At 30.7% G+C, this 23,847-nt stretch overlaps 1 protein-coding gene across 2 annotated transcripts in view; it reads right to left on the bottom strand.

The window, feature by feature from the left end:
• LOC140439741 (DDB1- and CUL4-associated factor 10 homolog) overlaps positions 1–23,847 on the bottom strand; it is a 388,500-nt gene that overhangs the window by 351,952 nt on the left and 12,701 nt on the right. The window contains exons 1-2 of one of the 2 annotated variants that reach the window (XM_072529868.1): positions 9,443–10,085; positions 8,647–8,760 (exon numbers count right to left, since the gene is read on the bottom strand). In XM_072529868.1, the coding sequence (XP_072385969.1) occupies positions 8,647–8,760; positions 9,443–9,666 (338 nt within the window). In that variant the 5' untranslated portion in view covers positions 9,667–10,085. Of the gene's footprint in view, positions 1–8,646; positions 8,761–9,442; positions 10,086–23,847 lie in introns of those variants that run through there. The other variant, XM_072529869.1, reaches the window with a different exon arrangement.

Below are 23,847 nucleotides of genomic sequence, written 5' to 3'. Positions count from 1 at the left end.
AAAACAAACAAAAAAAAAAAACAAAAAAAGACAATATATACAAAAACAAAAAAAAACAATATATAAAAAAACAAAAAAAAAATCAAACCAATAAATGAATAATATTAAACAATAAAAAAAAATACTAATAAAAAGAAATTAAAAATAAAAATAAAAGAATAGTTACAACGTTATATATATACTGATATCAAAAAAAAAACATTAAAAATGAAAATAAGTAACCAAAATATTTAGGCATTTACTAACACACTAAAAATATTGTATCCCAATTTAACATGTATAAAATATTAATATTTATATAATGTAAACAATGGAAATGGATGATAAAACTATGAGAAAACTTGACTGGCCTTTTGGCTTTGCCAGTGCCATTAACTTAGGAAAAAAAAAGTAAGTTTCAGTATGCCAGTTAAAATTCATTCCAACCGATAACATTTTTATTAAATCTTGTTGTAATCTGCCAAAGTGTTGTACAAAATAATGCCATTCAAAAATAATTGAATGGCAACCCTGGTAGTTTGACGATTCGTTTAAAGCGTTTCGATGCCGAAAGTAATGCAATCTATCGATGATAAATATTAATCACGTTTCAGATGGAGCCATCTCTCTATTATACAATTTGATGGCGGCAGTTCAAGATATAATTCTTGTTTAATGAGATTTTTCATATGTTTAGGAAAAAATATTCAACGTTTTATTGCAAATATTTTCCACTTTTACAGTTTTATATATGTTGTTATTAATTTTTTTTCCGATTTCTTACCGGTAGCTTTATTATAAGCCCGAACATATTAGTTTTTCCCGTTGTGACAAAACTGTACATTCAAAAATTTTAAAAAAATTCATAATTATTTCTTAGGGTTATATCTTTATGCTGTAAGAAAATTAACAAAATTGTATGTCTTGTTTTCCCACTTTATACTTAGAAGTATAAAAAAGTAGTTTTTTGAGTTTTTTTCGAAAACAAAAACATGAAGTTTGCTCAAAATTTGTCAAAATACTTCTAGTTGTCACATATATCTTCTCAAATTTTTTCAAATGTTTTGAATGTGAAAGTTTGTCTTTTGGGGGGTGCAGATCAACCTTAAGTTTAAGTTTTAAAAAAAATTTAAGTTTAGTTTAATATACTTTTAGGTTATCTTCATTTTTTATCTTTAATTTATACTTACTATTAATTTTTTATAGCATTTTATTATATATGCATTTCATTTTTCATCTTTAATTTAATTTAATTAAAAACTATCCTACTACATCTTTATGTAATGTGAAAGTATGAAATAACTGACGATATGGAGACACTGACATCATTTCAGCTTACATTGAACTTCAAATATATGTTTAGTTATGTTTCATTGCATTAACACGGTGCATGCTAATCACGCCCATGAGCGTCAAGATATCGATTCAGTCATATGCTGATGACGCACATGTGAGTTTTTAAGATACCTATGTTTAGTATTGTCTAGCATAAATACCCTTGTGTACAAAAGTTTACTTTTTGGAAGAGTTTGTAGAGGAAACTATCTGTTAATCTATTTATCAAGCGGTTCTCAAAAAAATTTTCTACCTTTCCTTCTACTACCAATAGTTCCATAGTTCCCGTTCTTATGGCTAAAGTAATTTAGGTATTCTCGGCTTATTTTTTTTATTAGCCTGTAGTTTATATGAAGCTGTTCCAGAAGTGAGAGGTTGGTCTTGCCAGACCGGCCACGGCATTTTTATATACATAATGAGAAATACTCTGTCTATGTCCTTATTATTTCTTTTTCTCCTTTTAGAATGTTTCCATTACCTTCTTCAATGTCACTTGTGTTTCGGTAATTTCTTCTCGGGTGTTGTATTAAATCAAATTATCTTCGATTTGCTTCGTAAATTGGGGTTAAAAAATAATATTGTTTCTAATAAAATTATTCAAAGAAAAGCAGTAGAAATTTCAAGTGAACTAAGCATTGATATGAAGGCTTCTATTCTTCTAGGCTTGAGAAATTTGGAAAGCGACAAAATAGTTGCTTCAAATTTATATATGACGAAACAGCTGCGGAAAATTACTTAGAGGTTTCTGATTGAAAGGAAAAACTGCTCAATTTGTTGAAGCGATACTCACCGCTAGATATTTTAACGCAGATGAGTCGGGATTATTTTTATTTCAACGAAAGCATTATCTAACATAACTTATACCCTAAAAGAAGAAATGATCACTGCAAGTAAGGCTTCCAAAGATGGACTCACAATAATTCTGTTTTGCACCAACACTATAAAAATAAAAAACAAAGAAAAGCCACCGGTAATCAAAAAAGAAAATCTTTTTTCCTAGTACAAAAACTAATTCATAAAATTATTTAAATTTAGATTCTGTATTATGTTTATTTTGCCATATCAAATTTATTAAGTTAATATATTTTCTAAATTTAAATTAACCTTATTCTATTTTTTGCTATTAGACTTTTATTTTGGATTATACTCAGTGACGTTAGAAGTGTTACACCCAGAAGGAATAATTTCTTGAACTTAATATTTTGGCAACATGGTAAATATACATCAAGAATGAAACGATAACGTTGTCAAGAATTTGTATTAACAAGTAATAAAAAAAAATGTGTTTGGCGACCCCGTAGCTGAATACACTACTGTATACGTCTAGGCATTGACAAAACTTGAACTTCATGTATTAACTGTGCCAGAGTCTGTGGAGGATGATGCAAAGTGGACAGTCTCCTTCCCATCATATCCCATACATGTTCGATAGGATTTAAATACGCGCAGCTGTCATATTGCCTCGAATAAACACAAGTGGTGATCGGCTACCATAGGCAATAGCCCCCCAAACCATTACTCCAGCTGTCCTTTGTACATGCCTCTCAACAGCAAATCCAATACCTCGTTGATGCGTCTTACCATCCTACGACCATCATGCATTCCTAAACAGAATCGTGATTCATCGCTGAATGCTACATTACGCCATTCTGCCACCCAATACTGCCGTTCTCTACACCAATTCAAACGTTGATGCCTGTGGTCCGCAGTCAAAGGAAGCACTAACTAAGTAGGTAGGAAGACCTAACAGGTCTGTCTACTACTCCAAACCATTGGTCAGCAATTTGACGCGTAGTAGCAAAACGGTCTCGTAGAGCCAGTAATCTCAAGCGCCTATCTTAACGCTCTGTGGTACGCCTCGGTTGACCAGTTGGTCTTTTTCGTGTTCCTCTACCTTCGTTTGTCCATACACGACAGACACGCATAACCGTCATTGCCGTATAATTAACACTACATTGAACTGGAGACATTTTCTTACACTGAATACAAATAGACTGAGGAATAATAACTAAAAATTTGTATACGAACCGGTTTTCACAAATCGGTATTTTCACAAAAAAATTTAAAGGTAAAACTTTATTACTACAAAAAGTAGAAAAGATAAAACATTGATATTGTTATCATAGCATGTTTTAAATATAGTCATTCTGTTACCAAAGTTCAAGAATTTATTCCTTCTAGGTGTAACACTTCTAATGTCACTGAGTATATTATATTATTAGAAAAGATAATGCTGATTATCACAATCAACAACCGAAATCCGTATCTATTACAATTGTATTATTTTATTTATTTATTAAGACCGTCTATTATAGAATTCCGTACCTACATAATAGTTTGCCATGCTTTTTAGTTATCAAACTATCAAACTATTATTATATTATAGTACTGATCAATTATATAATATATTAAATAATAATTCATCTACTGAAGATGAATTCAGTGAATCCAATAATAGTGTAGTTCTGTCAGATGAAGACACAAATATGTTTATTATAAAGTACAGATCTGATTCCAATACGAGGATTCAAAATTATATCATAACTTCATTTGTATACATGTTTTGAAATGTTTATTTCTAATATTAACCTTTTAGAATATTATCAATAGAATTATTTTGCAGCATTAGATTTTCTTGCACAATTGCTTTATTTTCTTTTTTTTTTTAGATATTGAAGAAGAAAATGATTATTCTGGATTGGTTGAACTGATACATGGAAATTCAGATAGGAATGAAAATATACAGGAGCCAAATTTAAGTGAGGATTCGTGGAATGGCGATCCTATTGGAATGCAAAATTTTAATTTTACCAAATCTTCTGGGTTATTATTAGATGTTCCGGGGACTGATCTTCCATATGATTTTTTTGCCTTTTTGTAGAAGATATTTTTTTGAGATGCTAGTGCAGGAAACAAAAAATGTTTATGCCGAATCGTTATTTTTATCCGGTTTTGCAGAACATTCACGTATAAATCAATGGAAGCCTGTTTCTGTTAACAAACTTAAAAACATGTTTTTAGGACTTACATTGCATATGGGAACATGGAAAACAATAGAATCCAGGACTACTGGAATACCGATTCTCTTTTTCAAATGAAATGTTTCTATAATAATATCAGCTGAGATCGTTACTTGCTTATTTTGAGATGTCTACATTTTGCCAGAAATCCAGAAGAGGGTATAATAGAAGATAAACTCTTTAAAATTAAATCACTTTTAAATTACTTCAATAACATAATGACTGAAATATATCAACCAGGAAAAAATCTATCCCTTGATGAAAGTATTTTATTGTGGCATAGTAGATTATCTTTTGAATATATATGAAAAGCAAACGTCACAAATACAGACTTAAATTGTTGTGTTGGCAGAACCCAACGGCTTAGCGCTTTGTGTGAAATTATATACAAGACGTTATGACTCTGCAGGTGGAAAAGGCCACTCTGAAAAAGTAGTTTTAGAACTAATGCGAGATAAACTTAACATTGGGCATTCTCTTTTTAGATATTCTATATAAAAAATAATTATCAATTTTCTGAAGTTAAATTTGACAATCACATAGAACAAGTGTGAATCAAACTAAAAATTAATGACTTTTTGATAGGTATAGCCTGATAGATGTAGTCTATAAACCACCAGACTACATAATTAATACTTTTATTGAACTTTTTGCTGAACAGCTCATAAAATTAATGACTTACTTGACAGTTTTAATTTGGTACAGATTATTGATGGGCCAACTCATATAACCCCTACATCGCAGACTCTGATTGATTATATAATTGTCTCAAACGAAAATAGAATAAACTCCTTTGGTGTATGTTGTCTTGACCACATAACAGACCATGAGCTTATTTATTGTGACGTCAATATCTTCCTAGAAAAACCAGCCCCAATTTTTAAGACTGTTAGAAATTTCAAACACTTTGATGCAAATCTTTTTTTACTTGATTTAAACTGTACTCTGTTTGCCAACATCCACCACATTGAAAACATCAATGATAAAGTAAAATTCTTAAGCAGCTCCATTGTGGCTTTCTGACAAACATGCTCGTTTTAAAAAGATTAAAGTCATTAAAAATTATAATCCTTGGCTAACAGATAATGTGAAACTTCTTATGTCACTAAGAGATCAGGCCAAAAAAAAGTGGCAGAGAACTAAGAAGATAGCTCACATTACCTACTACAAATGATTAGAAATTATACAACATTAGCATGTGAGAATGAAAAAAAAAGCTTTCTTTCAACACAAACTTCATGTGGTTGGGATAAAAAATACATGGAAAAATTTACAACTAATTAACATTGGTAAGAATGAACACACAATTCCAGAAACATTAAAAGAACCCTATGAGATTAATCAGTACTACACATCATGTATCCCACATCTAACAATCAATCAAAATACAATTGACAATTATTTAAATACTGTACCTAATCAGGAACAATTCACCTTTACTCCAGTATCTTGTGATCTGGTGTAAAAATTGTTATATACTATTAAGTCTAATGCTCTAGGTTCAGACGGTTTAAACTTAAAAATGTTACTTCAATGTTGCCCATTAATCATTCCTAATATAACGCATATAATGAATTGTTGCCTCTCGAGTAACTGTTTCCCAGATGAATGGAAAAAAGCATTAGACCCATACCTAAATGTAACAATCCAACTAGACCTATTAGTATTCTGCCTACTCTATCAAAAGTGTTAGAACACATTATGCAAATGCAGCTTGGTGATTATATTTCTAACAATAATATCGTAACTGATTTTTAGTCCGGGTTTAAGCCATTTCTTGTTTTTTTTTTTGTTTTGTTTTTTTGTTGTTCAAAAAACAAGAGTCTTCAACCAATGTATACTTCCTGTTCTCACCTACGGTTCTCAAACTTGGACATTTACAAAGGAAAACATGGAAAAAATAGCAAATGAACATCAAGCTATCAGACAAGAAAAGAAATACTTGGATCCGCAACAAAACAAAAGTGACTGATGTATTAACGCAGATAGCAAAACTTAAGTGGAAGTTTGCTGGACATACCATAAGACAGAAAGACAACAGATGGAATAAGATGATTATACACTGGAGACCATATAGTTATAAACGAAAAAGAGGAAGGCCACAAATGCAATGATCAGATGACTTGAAGAAACATGCAGGCCCGAAGTGGATACAAACTGCCTAGAATAGAGAGACATGGAAGAAGGAAGAGGAGGCCTATGTCCAAAATTGGACAGCAAGGGCTGTATAGATAGAGAGATAGGCCATTTCACAACTGTGAAACAGCACTCCTTAAAATAACTGATGACATTTTGAGAGAAATTGATGTGGGTAAGGTTACCATTTTAGTTTTGATCGATTTCTCTAAGGCATTCAACACTCTCAATAATTCACTACTCTGTGTAATTTTGAAGTCAATCGGCTATTCCATGAATGCATTGAATATGGTTAAGTCATACTTGCATCACAGGAAACAGAGCGTCAAAGTAGACGAAAGAAGCTCTGATTTTCTAAACATTTTGTCAGGGGTACCTCAGGGCTCAATCTTAGGTCCAATCTTATTTACTTTATACACCACCAATATTGGTACCTCCTTGAATACCTGTAAATTTCATCTCTATGTAGATGATACACAAATTTACCACTCATTTTACCCAGTTGACAGAGCAAGTGCTATTGAGATTGTTAATCAAGATATTAAATTATTGATTGCTTGGGCAAGAAATCATGCATTAAATATAAACTCTAAAAACTAATCTGGTGGTTTTTGGTCCAAACAGGGTGTGTTTGGAGATGAGTAACATGCTGACAGAAAAGAGAAGATTTCTACATGCTGCTTGTCTTTTCCACAAAATTATCAAAAACTCTTTACCAGCATATCTTTTTAAAAAATATATATACAGAACTGACATACATAATGTCAATACAAGATACAAAAATACAATTACAGCTCTGCCACATTGTACAGAACAATTCAAAAATTCAAATATCAAAAGTATATAATGGATTAGCTAAAGAATTAAAATTAAAATCGATTATATCTTTTAAGAAATCTCTCAAATCTAAACTGCTAAGTGAGTAAGACATGTGCAACTATTTTATGACCTGTTATGAAATATGTATAAACTGTGATAGTTTTTGGACAATATTTAAATGCTAAATTTTTCTATTGGTTATGGTTTTTAATTGATTGTTACAGAACATGCAAAAGAACATATTATATATTTTTTTTCTCTTGCTTAAGATGAAAAGTAGAGGTACTGATTTCTTAAAATCAGCACCAACTGATCTTAAGCATTTTTTCTTTCTTATTGTATTTTATGCATATATAATTTATATATTTTGTGTATTGTATGAATTTGAAGGAAAAATAAAGACCTTTATTATTGTTATTCTTATAGATAATTTTTATGGAAGTGTTGATTTAGCAAAAATACTTTTACAAAACAATACCACTTTCATTTCCAGGAGAAAAGGTAACCCTAAAAAAGTTTAAGAAGCTAAACTAGCACAAGGGCAGACAGTAGGACAATAAAAAGATGGCAGTTTAGTAGAAAAGTGGAGAGATAAAAGAGAAGTTATGTACACATCCACCGAATTTAAAAATGATCTTATCGAAACTGAAAACAAAAGAAACCAAATAAAAATAAAACCCCTACCTATATCCAAAAATAATGAGTTTATGAGTGGTGTTGATCGCAAAAATCAACTACTATCCATGTGAGCGAAAGACGCTCAAATTATATAAAAAAAATAGGTATTCACATATTTCAAGTTTTGTTATTAAATTCCTATTATTTGTACAAAATATATACTCCATACACTGGTAGAAAAATGAATTTATATGAATATCATTTAGAAATTATCAGACATCTTTTAAAAAATTCTGAAATAGCATTAGTTACTCCAGCATACAAACAACAACAGGCATGCACAATTTTTCAAAAATTTTAAATGTTGATAGTAAAGGTCGGATAAACAGAAAAATATGTGAAGGTATGTTCAAAGAATAATATAAGAAAAGACACGATATTTGAGCTCAGCTTCTGTCCTAAAAAACCTGGCCTTTGGATGAAACATTAATGATCTAGTGCTGACGACGCCTATGAGTGTCACATGCATGTTAAAAACGACAAAATTTAGCAAAAAATTTATAAATGTATTCTGCCAACAAGGAACCAATCACAACTATAACGATTTACAAAAAAAATACTCTCAGCACCTACAATAGAATATCGTTAGGCTTTAAGCATGTGACATGTTAAACTAATCATTACCCACAACTTCTATCAGTAATTGTTAATTTTTGCAAGTAATAGAAAAAATACCTACTTCACACAATTAACACAGTTCTGATGGGCATCAGAAATCTTATACAGTAATTTTTGATTTGCTGCATCAAAAAGCATTATCTGTTTCCCTTCACATGCAGCAACCAATAATCTCCTAAAAAAGAGGAAGTTTATCATTTAATGATTTATTCTAAAGTCTTAAAAAATTATTTGGGAAACTGAATAAGTACTTATATGAAAAAACTAATATATGACCAACTTAGTATCTAGTGGCAAGAGATCTGTAAATGATGCAGACATCAATTACACAACATCCTATAAATATTTAGACCACAAAATTGGAATAGGTAGAATAACAAACCCCTGTAAAATTAAGAAAAATAAAATTACTATGGGATGCTTTCATCAGACTGACAAGTGCAGTATTTAAAACCAACATACCTATATATAAAAAGAAAACAATGCGTGCTCTCATTATTGACACATAGTGCAGAAACTTTAACACTTACTAAAAATTCTACGATTATTTCTTAGTACTCAGCAAGGCATGGAGGGGTTGATTTTGTGAGCAACCCTAAGAGATACAATTCCAAATATCATTAAACGAACCAGTACAATGACTACAGCTGAAGTGAAAAAATGGCACATATGAAGTGGAACTGGCATGTGGCAAGAATGAATAACACTAAACCTACATCGAGGTAAATGTATGATATAAAGAGGGTTACAAGAAACTGTATTTATACAGCACAAGATCGGGAATAATGGAACTAAGGAATACCTATATTGAGCAGTGGATGACTACATGCTGTGTGATGACTGAAAGTTTAACTTACCCATCAAGACTGAATTCTAAATTGAAAATTCCACCTAGGCCACTTTTGGAGTAATATCCTACATTATTCCCATCATACTGGTAGAAATTACTGTATAGTTTAAAAGCCACGGCATCACGTATACCTAGTGGATCTTTAACAAAACCAGAAGCCCGTTTTTCAATGAGATTGAACAAACTAGCAGTGTTAGTGGAATATGTTGCTTGTACTCTTACAGGCCCCATTATTTAGAATTCCAGAAATGGTCAGAAAAATACATCAAGAAATAGAGGAGGCTTCCGAATTAGTAAAAATGACAGTCGTTTATTATACATTTGTCTTCTTTCCAATGTTCAATTTTTAGTGATTAATAATAAACCAAACGTGTTGCTATAAAAAAAATATTGAACACCAAATATTGGCAAATTTACATTTACTCTTAATTATTTTGAACCATTCGAAAAGAAACCACTCCTGCACTCACAGACACAGACCACTAAGCACTAATAACTGTTGTAACTTGTAGCCAGGTTGTAGCAAAGAATATAGAGTGATCTGTGAATATAGACGCTTATAGAAGAGCAGTTCAAATGGGCGATTTGGTTACGGTTTAAGAGGGTGGCTACATAAACTCACAGCGTGGTGCCGTGGCCGTCGTCTTAAAACTATCATGAAAATTTCATAATGAAATATGTAGTTAGGGGGAAGTGGGAAAGGAGTACGAACGGGTAACTTTGCATCTACGCCGAAACAAATTTCGATGCCATTGATTTGCAAACTTTTTTTTGTTGTCTTTTTTTTTGTTTTTTCACAATAAAATCTTTATTGTCAATATATTAAATTGTTAAATTTTTAATTTTAAAACTTAATGTATGATATTTACAATATTCAAAGTATTTATTTTTTTAATTGTATAACTTTGAATTAAAAATTGGTTTGTTCCAACACAACGAAAAACCGTCACATAACTTTTTATTATACTGTTTTTCTGCCCAGAAATTAACGAAACATAAACTTTTTACTAAATTATGAAATTTTCCATTTCGCCAAAACTTCCAAACTTCCATTTCATCCATAATTTTTCAACAACAACAAAAAGCATTCCTGATTTATTTTTGAAATAACAAAATAAACTTTAACAGTACATTTTAATGAATAGTACCTATATGTGAAAGTTTTTGCGCTGTATTGGTACTATTTAATCTTGTTTTAAAATAACAACTAGTAGTATCTAAAACATAATTTTCACAATGAATGAATATTGGTGAAATTATTACAAAATAGTCTTAAACTGATTTATACTTAAGATTTGTACATATTTCAATTAAAACTTTGAATCATAATCATTTTTCCAAAAAGATTAATTTATTAAAAGGTAAAATAATATTATTTTCTTTAAAAAATTTTATAAAACGCAAAAATTTAATCCTATTCTACGACCACGCGGCATCTACATCTAAAAATATCTAAAGTTGCATTTATTGCCCCACTCTTTCATATTTTAGAAGCAATGGTAGAGCCACAGCTGACATGACCTCTCCTTAGTGGTACCACGTGCAACACGTGCGTTCCACTCGTCCCACTTTTCCTTATCTATGTCCCACTTTTTGCTAACTTTCAAAAATAACAGTGAACAATTCTTCTATAAGCATCTATATTCTTTGGTTGTAGCTTTTATTGTAGCTTGTAGCATAGAAAAACCGAACACATAGTTACGCGCGTAACTATATATACATGGCGCTAAATTCAAAAGTTTAGTAATATTGCCTAGGATTGTGAACTCATTTTAAAGTGAAGGAAAATCGATATAATCCTAAAATAACAAGAAAAATCATATACAATAATAAATATTTTTCGTATACTTTTTGGGTTTTCTTGTTATGTTGAGACTATATTTATTTTCCATTACATTAAAATTTCAAAGTGTGTTCGGTTGTTCTCTGCTTGTAGCATGATCATCGAGCAAAAAGACATTGTCTTTTTGCTCGATGAGCATGATACTATGAATAACAAGATAGGATCTTCCCGTAGCACAAAATCGGTCGTATTCGCGCATGCCGTCATTGGAGAGCAGAATTTGAATTCTTGTTAAAGTTAAATGGGATTTTTATGCATTCCGTGATGAAATTATTCAATTAGCAAAATAATAATATTAAATAAAGGTTTGATAATTACAATAATCGTACACAAAAGGATATCTCCAAACTATTTCTTAAAGATTATTTATTGATACATACAAAAAACTGACATTACGAACGTGCAGCTCTCCAATTACGTCACGACTTATGCGCAATATCTTATCTTCTTAATCATAGTATCATGGCTTGTAGCACGTAGCACGTTGTAGCATTCTATGGTTGTAGCCATGATACTATGATTAAGATATTATGTTAGTCATAGTATCATGGTTGTAGCATAGTATAATAATTATTGTATAGAGCGTTTCACGTTAAGAAAATAACATTGCGGAGATACGAGATAGGACCATGTATTTCTTATGGACGATAGAAGCGCAGCGATGCCACTATGAACGAACACAAGCACGATTCAAGGTTGTATATAATTTGTATTTTCGTTTTCACAGACATAATGATTATTAAATTAATGTTTTTTAACGTAATTGACCAAAAGTGCCCATTCGAAACAAGAGATGAAAAGTAGGGAAAATGATTTTAATTAAATAAATAGTAGTTACAAAAGATAATTTTATTTTATCTTATTTTAATTATAGTAACGACAGTTTATTTGTTTTTCGGTAAGAATATCATATACCATGAATCATAGAAATCAGTAGAAAATATTGTTTAGTTAAATCATCCACTTTGCCGGCTATTAAAGGTTTAAAAGCAAATAAACGGACCGCTTGGAATGCATATATCTAATTACTAATTGCAACTTAAAATAATACGGTGTACGTATGTCAGCGATTTTATGTCGTTCTTTGAGACTACATAATGATAATAAGGCTTTGTGGTTCTTCAGTTGTTATTCTGACTTTACAGTTAAATGTTAATTGAAAATGGAAATTCGAAAAATATATCGACAATCTAGTAAACCGCATGCCTGAGAGTTTTGGCAACACTGATCTCCATAAGCCTAATGTTATTTTCTTAACGTGGAACGCTGTATAGTAATATCATAGAATAACCGAACACACAGAAGCGACAGAACGGTCCAAAAGCGTGTACCATTTTTGTATACGCATGCCCGATTCTAGTTGTTTCACTGTCAAAAACACGTGCTTATTCTTTAATGGACCGTGGAAGTGATGACGTAGTTTTTATTGACATCTGTCAGTTTCACTTTCCAAACAAACCTTGTTTAGTGTGGATAATTTGTATTTTTCGTTATTTTTTCATTTTTTTTACAGAATCTTTCCGCTTTTTGCAATATCTAAGTATTCTAATAGTTACTACAACAATTTTACAAGTACATTTGTGTAAATAATAAAGCATGTTGTTTTATAAAAATAGCAATAAAATGCATGTATCAATAAAGTAAGGTTAGAATGTCTTTAATTTAAATTTTTAAACTATATTTCATAGAAATAGAACACTGAATTATGATGGTATTATCGTAAAAAACACTATACTTAAAAAAAAGCAGCAGAGGAAGCAAAATGTTAACTTTATAGAATTTAAAAAGTCTTGAGATTGGGCATTTCAACTTTTGTTTGGAAAGTAATTGACAGTTGTGACGTCACACTTCCACTGTCAATTCTGGTTGTTTTCGATAGTCCGTAGGCGTCTATGGTAAATACTCGACACAACAAGTGCATTTGACCATTTATATAATTTATTTATAGTTAAAAGGTTATAGTTATAGTTTATAGTTATAGTTAAATATATAAGTTTATAGTTATAGTTTATAGTTAAAAGTTTAATTTATATTTAAAATGTCTGGATATATTTGTGCGATTCGCGGATGTTCATCTGTGACAGGAAAAGGAATAAGTTTATTTAGATTTCCTAAGAATAATAACAGGTAATTACTATTGCTTTGTAATTATTATTAGTTATTACATAATAGTATTGGTTTGACTTTCGAACAGTAAGCCGACGCCGACATGTCTGTCCGAGCTATAAAAAATAAACTTTGGTCTGCCAAGGGATAGTTCAAAATGAAAACATTAAATTTGGTGTCAGTGCTATTTCTTTTATTGAAAGACGCAAGTCTCCGAAGGCTCAGGTCAAAAAATCAACAGATGGTGGCCAAGTGTCAGCGCGCTTGAAGACAACAATACGAATATAGTATTTTTAGGAAATAAAAATATATAGAGGGTTTTATACACGAGAATATTTGATTTAAGAGCGTAGGCGCAAAATTTCGGGCCAATGTTTTTTAAATGTATTCATTTTTTTCGAATCCTGAAAAAACTAATAAGTATTTTTGAAAAATTTAAACGCGGAATGAAAGACTACATTATTACTGAGGGCCAAAAGTCCCCGAAAACTTCTATAATGTTTATTTTAATGAGTTACAGGGGAGAAAAAAAAAGAGAAAATTTAGTGTGATTTTTAATTTCAAATATCTCATTCAAAAAAACTTTTTGTTTATTCTAAGGGACTTTCGGCTCTCGGTAATAATGTAATCTTTCATTCTGTGTTTAAATTTTTCAAAAATATTTGTTAGTTTTCTCAGGATTCGAAAAAAATGATTGCATTTAAAAAGAATTGGCCCGAAATTTTGCGCCTACGCTCTTAAACGAAACAAAGAAATTACTAAAATGCTCAAACTAAAAATTGTTGGAACCATAATTGGACCGATAATTGGGAAAATCTTAAAATTACAATAGAACAAGACTTCAAAATTGCAAAAACATGGTTGCAAATAAACAAACTTACATTAAATTATGAAAAAACTAAATAGGTACTCATCTACTTTTTGCTATATACAAAAGTTGTCTGCCAATTTTTAATTCGGTAAATATAAATAAAAAAGATCAAATATATGGATCAAAGTACATAAAATATTTAGGAGTTTTAAATGGGAATTACAAATAAAAAATATTAAAACTTTATTTGTTGTGTATCTCAATATTTAGTGACATTTTTGTGACTTAGTCAGGAGAAAACTGTAAATTTATTAAGATTAGATATTGACAAAAGTTAAATATTTCATTACTTACAATATACTTAGAATATACTAATACTTTTATAGTTGTAAGTAATAAAGTATTATTTATAAATACAGAAAAAGTTTTGTTTAAAATTTGTTCTGTTAAAAATTTGTAGTGCCAAAGTGTGGATAGAAGCTTGCAGACGAGAAGATTTGTTATTCAAAATGGATTCACTTTATAATAATTATAGGATTTGTGAACTGCATTTTGAAGATAATGTTATTGTAAAAGGAAATAGAAGAAAAACATTGGCGCATGACGCAGTACCTTCAATATTTTCATATAATACGACAAACACAATTGACCACGGTGAAGATATCGAAGAACCACCAAAGAAGATTATCGTTTTAGTACATTTAGTACGTTTGTGTACATTTAAGTTAAAAAATCATATTTTTCGAAAACAATATTTTATGCTGATATATTTTCAAGCTGAGGTTTTTTTAGAGAATGTTATTGTTTCGGGATCGACCCCACAATCAAAAGAAACAGACAAATTAATTTCAAATTCTGAATGTTTACCTGCTGTTATTCAAGGTAGGTATATAATTTGACCTAATTGGAGTGGAAGTTAGATTGAGTTCAACTTAGTTAGAAGAGGTTGTAATACCAGACAATAATTTATTGTTTAATCTTGATAGTAAAAATCATTACAATATTTTACAATTACTTTTTGGTAATAACCTCTCAACTGTAATGGATTCAATAATGCGTACGGTCGTTAAATTAATGTACGTTTTAGGACCAAGTACAAGTAAATACTTTATACTGTTTAAGTGTTTTGTTCATTTTATTTAATGGGATAATATGGCTCTTGGCGAACACCCATTCAAAAAAAGTAACGCGCCACAAGACATACCTCTGGGGTGGTGTGGAAACTGTCTTAAAATTTGTTTTAAAAAAATTTCATTGTGTAACTCTTTAAGGATGGGTCACGTCAAAAGACGTTTTAGCGTAACTTCCGCGACTGCCGGGTGGCATCAGTAAATTACCTTTTGTAAATAAAAAATAATTACACCATTAAGAATGTCAACAAAAGCCGGCCCTGCAGGTAACTATTTTTTCAGTGCAATATTTCATATTTATTGAAAGTCAACATAAATGCTCAATTTGATTTAAGAGCGTAGGCGCAAAATTTCGGGCCAATTCTTTTTAAATGCAATCATTTTTTTCGAATTCTGAGAAAACTAACAAATATTTTTGAAAAATTTAAACACAGAATGAAAGATTACATTATTACCGAGGGCTGAAAGTCCCTTAGAATAAACAAAAAGTTTTTTTGAATGAGATATTTGAAATTAAAAATCACACTAAATTTTCTCTTTTTTTTCTCCCCTGTAACTCATTAAAATAAACATTATAGAAGTTTTCGGGGACTTTTGGCCCTCAGTAATAATGTAGTCTTTCATTCCGCGTTTAAATTTTTCAAAAATACTTATTAATTTTTTCAGGATTTGGAAAAATAAATGCATTTAAAAAACATTGGCCCGAAATTTTGCGCCTACGCTCTTAAGAATTTATATTGTGTGATATGCCCACTGATTATTAATTTTCTGGTTGTTAGCTGTCATTGGCGGCTTGGCCACGTAACTTCAAAGGACTGTCGCTTCTATGTGTGTTCGGTTATTCTATGGTAGTTGTAGTATGTACATGTAGTATGTTGTAGTATAGTAGCAGTAGGCATGATACCAGAGAGAATAACCGAACACAACTTGTGTTCGGTTATTCTCTGATGATACTATGATTAAGAAGATAAGATGTTGCGCAAGTCGTGACGTAATTGGAGAGTTGCACGTTCGTAATGTCAGTTTTTTGTATGTATCAATAAATAATCTTTAAGAAATAGTTTGGAGATATCCTTTTGTGTACGATTATTGTAATTATTAAACCTTTATTTAATATTATTATTTTGCTAATTGAATAATTTCATCACGGAATGCATAAAAATCCCATTTAACTTTAACAAAAATTCAAATTCTACTCTCTAATGACGGCATGCGCGAACACGACCGATTTTGTGCCACGGGAAGATCCTATCTTGTTAGTCATAGTATCATGACTGTAGGCATAGCACACTACCACCTAGCATTGAAACTTCCGTGTTAACGAATAAAACAGGGCGCGTTCAGCAGACGGAGCAGCTACCGCTCCGCTACTTCCGAATCCATCGGTTAGCGCTGGACCAAATGTCATAAGTCAAAACCTGCTGGATTCCCATCGAGTTAGAATCTATGGAGAAGCTATGAGCATATTAACGTATGTACTAAAAACGGCGTAGGTAGGCGTGGCTAACTGTGATATCAATATGGCGGTGGGATCATGGCCGGACTCAATAATATTAAAACTACTATAAAAATATGACTAGTTATTCAGAAGATTTAATCATAATCTAAAAAAGTGCAATACATTTTTAATAAACTATGATTTATTTATCCCGCGGTAAACACTAAAAACACGATATATTATACATAAAGATAAATTAATACAGTTAATTTATTCTCTGAAGTACGGGCCATTACTTTGTTTACATATTTGTATGCTAACCTGTAGAACGTTATTTCTGAAGATTTTTTATTAACATTGCTTCTGCCACTGCAACTACGTTGAGAATAAGAAACCATTATTATACACTATCACGATATATTATTACAGTTTCTATAAAAGTATTATAAAACTAAAAATATTCGAAAAACAACAATCATAAATAAACATACGATCTGTCAAAAGTGGCAAACCAATATGGCCGAAGTGAGGTCGTTTTTAGTCACGTGATGCCCTCTCCATAGATTCTAACTCGATGTGGATTCCGCTACCGCTACCTTATCTGTCAATGTCAAATAATTTGTCATTTTAAAAATTAAATATTTTTGTTCTTTGTTTACGTTTGTCAGTAGATTACCAATTTAGCTTGACTTTTAAATATTATTTAACTTTACGTCACATTCATATAATAGGAATATAGAAAGGAATGACATAATTAGAGTATTAGTGGAAGAACTTGCGGACGAGGAAAATAATATCCAGCTAATTGGAAATGTTGTGGATCAGTTGACACAAAATGAAGAATTAGAGCTAAATAATGTTGAGAGAGCTCAAGTGCCTCCTAATCAAAATTTTTATGAGGAAACCATTCACCAATAATATATGGGAGATCTTTTTGTAAAGCATTTTCGCATGAGTAGGGAATGTGATGAAGTAGGTTTTAGTAAAGATTATTAGTTCTTTGAAAACTACATATAAATATTTTAGGTAATTACTCAGCAACTAGGAAATTTAGGAGTTATACCCATTTCAATTCAATACCCTACAATTCCTTTAGATAAAAAGTGGAACATCTATTAATGTGGCGAAAAGGCAAATAGAATGATGATACTTGTATATATTTTGGTTCATTAATATTTATGTTATATTTACAAACTTTTCTTATTTGGCTTATAAACACACTTTCCTCTGTAAAATAATTAATTTTAATAAAACAAAAGCTACTAAAAATATTTTATTTACAACATTTTACAAGTTTTATTTACAGTGCTATAAATGTAGTTAATACAATAAACTGATTTGGAAGAAGAATATATGAATAGTATGATTACAAAAAAAAATAACATATACAGTCACAAAATAAGATAACAAATCAATTCAGAAAAAGTCACAAGGTATAATGGTATTAAGTTATCTAATGCATGCAGATAATGTAACACTAAACACAATACAAAAGCTGAAGTCGAAAGTATTACAAAGTTGGATCAGAATTATCACTTTTGAAGGGGAAAACTGATAGATTAAAAATTTGGAGCTTCTTTGAAGAGTTAGCTAATAGAAGAGTTCTGGGAGTAAAGCTGTTATAAGAGTAATTGAATCTATGAAAAGAATATAAAAAGTCTGCACATACCTAGTTGCAATATTGGAGAATAATAAACAAATATTTTGGAGAGAAGTTTGAAGCAGGTGCACAGGCTGTTGATAATTTTAAATAGAACTATTAAGTCTCTTTGATTTCTATATACCTCAAGAGAAGTTCAGTATACATTCTAATGCAACATATTCACAGTATACATGCATCCATACAATGGCATGACAGAAAATTGGACAGTCTTAAGTTTCAGTTTAGATGCAATGTAATAGGGGGACAAAACTGTAGACCAGTAAATGAAAAGGGATCTAACCATGGAGAAGGAGATCAAATAGCAGAGATGTAAGAAAAATCTTTGATGGTTCTCTTCACAAATCCAAGTAGCTTCATAGATTTCTGTATTGTTGTGGAAATGTGTGATTTATAGTTAGAGTCAAGGTTCACACCTAGATCCTTGGTTTCAAAAGTAGAATATATGGTTAAATTGTGTTTACTATATTCGAATATTATTGGGGGATGAGGAAGGTGCAAATGAAAACTATGACATTTTGACGCATCCAAATACCATTTTGTGTGCTCCACTTAGAGGCGATCAATATCCTTTTGCAGACTTCGGCCTGGCATTTGTTTATTTTAAATCGTCAGTAAATATATAGTAAATTTTCACTTACTTGGAAACAACATATTAGATAGTTGACAATTAGATTAAACATTACACACAATTATCATCTAAATAAGGAAAGCTATATAGTGCCTGAAAGAAAGACTTTGATATGTAAGTAATAAAACCATCAACAAATTGAAACAATAATTACATCTATAGGCATGATAACAACAGAACTAAAAAACCAGAAACAGAGAGGAATAACACCAGCTTTCAGAACAAACAATTACTTAAGCAAATATAATAAGCACCAGAGCCAACATAAAAAAACATTTATACAGTGGGGTATAACAAACTTAATCAAAAACCCAACATACAATATTACATCTGTTAAACTGGTAGAACCTTAAACAAATGTATACCAGAACACAAAAGAGCTTTCAACAACAAAAAACAGAGTCTACATGCACACTTCACCTTTTATATCATAATAATTCATTTAGTGAACAATTTCAAATCCTTATATTAAGAAATTTATGAACCCTCACACTGCACCATAGTGAAAAAAAAGGACCCTTCTGGCTGTATATCTTTTTAACTCTATATACACACAAAATTAAAATCTAAGTATATATCTACACATTTCTTTAAAAAAAAACCTTAATTTGTGTTAGTTAGAGGTGAGAATCACTATATGATTCACGCAGCCTTGTTGACTGATATCGTATATTACAGCAGTGTGCATCACATGCTGATTCACACAAAAACAAGTCCATATGATTCATGCGACCGTGTTTATCAATGTAATATCGTTTATTACAATTATATGTCCATTTCCACAATATAGGCCATTTTACAGAAAAATACAATTTTGCTCTAAATGAATATTATTTATTTCCAACTGTTAGCCCGTAGGTGTTTGTTGATTTCACTGTGTACTCTGTGCAATTCTTTATATGTGAAAATGAGTTAAAAAAAAACAAGAGAAACTAAATAGTGTAATGAAAACAATATTTTTTTAATATATAAAGTTTTTGTTAATTTCTTATTAAAATAACAATGTATTTAAATAATAGTTTTCGTTAAAAAATAAATATATAATAGTTGACTTAAGTAGTTTTTATCAGTAACCCACTTTTCAGGCTGTGAGAATCAAACATTGGTTCACATATTTCAGAGGCCAAATATAGTTTCTGTTGCTTACAGCAGTCTACGTTTAAACTGCATTAATGATACTTTGATATGAGAGACCACAATTGCTTCTCAGAGCTTTCATAATTTGTGATGTGTGAGCATTACAAATGCGTGTGTATTCGATATTTGATTCTCGCGGCTGTAAAATCGTATTACCCGTGTATCACATTATGCTTCTCATGGCAGTGAGATGTATTAAAATATACAGATATAATTCTGAATGACCAATTTGAGACATACAGCTTTCCCCTCCTTTATTTGTTCAGAGACTATAAAGTGTAAAGCAGACATTTGTTTGTCAATTGAGAAAGACAAAATGCTGAAATAGCTGTAGTGGGAAGAAATTATAATAAAAGTTATAGAGATGTAGGAAACAAAAGTTTTCAGAGTTTTCTTTTTAGATAACATTAACTATAAGTAATGATCAATTTCGACGTAAACATTTTTAATAGCTAATATATGAAGTGAAAAGAAAGTATGAACAAAACATGAAGGAATGGAACCAAACAGTCATTAAATTGTAAAGATAAATAATGGATCACCTTTTTGTTATTAGGAAACAGCTGGAAAGGAATTAGAAATCCAATCAAGAAATACCTCTAAACAAGTTAAATAAATTCAATGGATATGTCCATATAATAAAGTAATATATGGCTGGAAGTAAAAACGTAAAAACAAAACAAACAAACACCTAACCCTCAATTTTAGTACAGAAATGTCATGAATGACATTTCTCTCAACATGTTGGATGGAGGTAAACTCGGTTCGCTAATCCCAGTCCGAACTGTCTAGTGAATTTAGTAATTATTTTTTTGCGAAGTTAGTTACTTTTTGACAGACTAAAAGTGGCTGGAAATTACTATACAACCAAGCACCCGTACTCATAGCCAATATTAATAGTAAACAAACTAAATAGTAAATAAAATAGAACTTTGCAAATTACCGACAATCAATATTTATTTATCTGCACCATATAATAAATAGTTATGTTAAATTATAACAACTAAATATATATTTTTTAAATATATACTACCCAAAATTTGATGGGTTTAGTATACACTTCGACTATTTAGAATAATTCTTCTTTTTTTTAAGAAAGAAGTCTGTAATAGCAGGATACTTGAGCTATTAATACTGAGAAGTAGGAATTGTTGTGTTGTAGGTTTCCGACAATGAATCTGTCAAAATTTGTCCGAGCTAAGCGAATGGAGTTTAGCGATACATTTTTACGCTACCAAATTTGACAGGCCGCTCCGGAAGTAGCGGAGCGGTAGCGGTTTCATTTTGCAGACATTTACTCAACAGTTGTGGAGCAGCTCCGCCTGCTGAACGCGCCCAATGACTGGCGCATCACCTAGTGATCGGGCACGTAACTATATATACATGGCGCTAAATTCAAAAGTTTAGTAATATTGCCTAGGATTGTGAACTCATTTTAAAGTGAAGGAAAATCGATATAATTCTAAAATATCAAGAAAAATCATATACAATAATAAATATTTTTCGTATACTTTTTGGGTTTTCTTGTTATGTTGAGACTATATTTATTTTCCATTACATTAAAATTTCAAAGTGATTAAAAAAATTAAAGAATAAAATATAGAATAAAACCTTTATTTATAAAAATATTACAAGAAATGTTATATGTGTTACAAGAAATATTAATAATACAAGCCAAGTGTATTATAATTTAGTTTTCTTAATGTTTTGACAACAACTGGTCAGTATTTAAATAATTGTTTTGTCATTCTTATGTCAAGTTTTATGTGAATAAAAGCCTAATTCTGCAAAAGGCATTTTACGACAATTTTAGTTGCATACATTTACAACGGAGAAGTACTTTAGACAGGGACGAAGGCCTAGGCAACCTAGGGCCGGTAAATTTTGGGGCCCGGAAATTAGTTTTTTAATTTTTATTTTTATTTACCAGAATAACGCGGTATTAATTAAAAATCCACCAAAATAAATAAATACATCTTTGGAATCATCTTCTATTCGATTCACCAAACAACGCTAATGACAAAAGGAACGAATAATTGACAATGACCACATCAACCTCATAGCAATTTTTATAACAAGATCTAAAAATTACCGGAACCATTGACACTGGACTGGAAAAAACAAATGATAAATGAAGAAAAATATTGGAATGAAGTACGTAAACGCATGGTAGTGACAATTAAATTTATTTCTTTATATTCTTTAGCGTCTCGTGGTAAAAATTAAGAGTTTTTAGTAAAAATAATAGTAATTTTATAGGTCTTCTGAGTTTGATCCATTTCTGCAAGAAAACATGCGAAAATATGTAGACTGCGGCACCACTACCAAACTATTTGTCGTGTATAAGAAGAAGATAAAAAGAATCCGAAAAAGCTAAAGGAACTGCATATACTAATGATAAAAAACGGCATAAAATATGAAAAAAATTTTATCATGAAATTCCACAAAATAAAGTAAAATTTAGTGGCAAAAGCTCTACACGTTTAGAGCTTCTTTGCGAGTCCTCTGACAATTCCTAGTAGGATGAAATACGTGTAAGCGAAGAAACAGAGGCACTATACGTGAAATCAAATCCTACCTGTTTTCTTTTATTTCGGTTTACTCTTTATAAGCACAAGAAACCAATTCGCCAAGGGTTTTTACTTAGATGAGAAGGTATACCGTGGAATGCAACTTTTTAGATTCTCCATATCTCTCTTACATCTTTTAGCATCGTCTGTTTTGCTGTTTTGCCTTACAATTTATAGAAGGCACAGATTAAAGCAAAAATCTTAATTTTGGTTTCGTCAATAAAAATTTTCGGATTTCTACTTTTGTGATTTTTGTTTATTTTATTTAATAGTTATTGACTACCAAACTGACAAATAGGCCCGGAATTAAAATTTTGCCTAGGGCCTTCTTTAGACTCAGTCCGTTACTGACTTTAAACCAAATAAACTAGAGGCTGATCCAAACTGTCAAACTTCTACCAAAGAATTCAAACATTGGTATATAACATTCAAGAATTTTTTGAAAAGCAATAAATCTAAAGATAAATCGCTAGAAGATAAAAATAAGTAGGTACATGCTTTTAATAAATTTTTTCTCGCATACAGTCTATGATTACATAAGCGAAGCAATCAATCTGGAAAACCCATTGCTTTTTTCACACATACCCTCACAGATTCTGAATGAAAACATTATGCAATTGAAAAAGAAGCATATGCGTTGAAGTATTAAAAAAATGCAGACATTATCTGGTAGGAAGGCAATTCAAACCAATCACAGATCAAATCACTATTTTGTTTATATAGAATGCCGGCATATATAAAATCTGACAGTAGAACTAGCTTTACTTCACAAGAATTTATTAATTATCTACACTCTAAAGGAATATGTTCAAGTAGAACAACACCATATAACCATGAAGGAAATGGTTAAGTCGAAAGATACAATGAGTTATATGGAAATTGGTGAATCTAGCAGTGAAAACCAAAAATTTAGACATCACTAAATGGGAAACTCCTTTACCAGGTGCTCTGCACTATATACGAAGTTTACTGTTGAATTGAATTGTTATATTATTGAATCACGATAATGATGAAGATGAAAGTCCAAGTAACACACTAGAGAATTCTACTACTAAATCAATACCAGATGAGACAAAAAATTTACCT

Source organism: Diabrotica undecimpunctata, chromosome 4 (assembly GCF_040954645.1).
Source record: "Diabrotica undecimpunctata isolate CICGRU chromosome 4, icDiaUnde3, whole genome shotgun sequence".
In the NCBI taxonomy this organism is placed as follows: Eukaryota; Metazoa; Arthropoda; class Insecta; order Coleoptera; family Chrysomelidae; genus Diabrotica; species Diabrotica undecimpunctata.
This window is presented reverse-complemented; position numbering and strand designations above follow the sequence as displayed.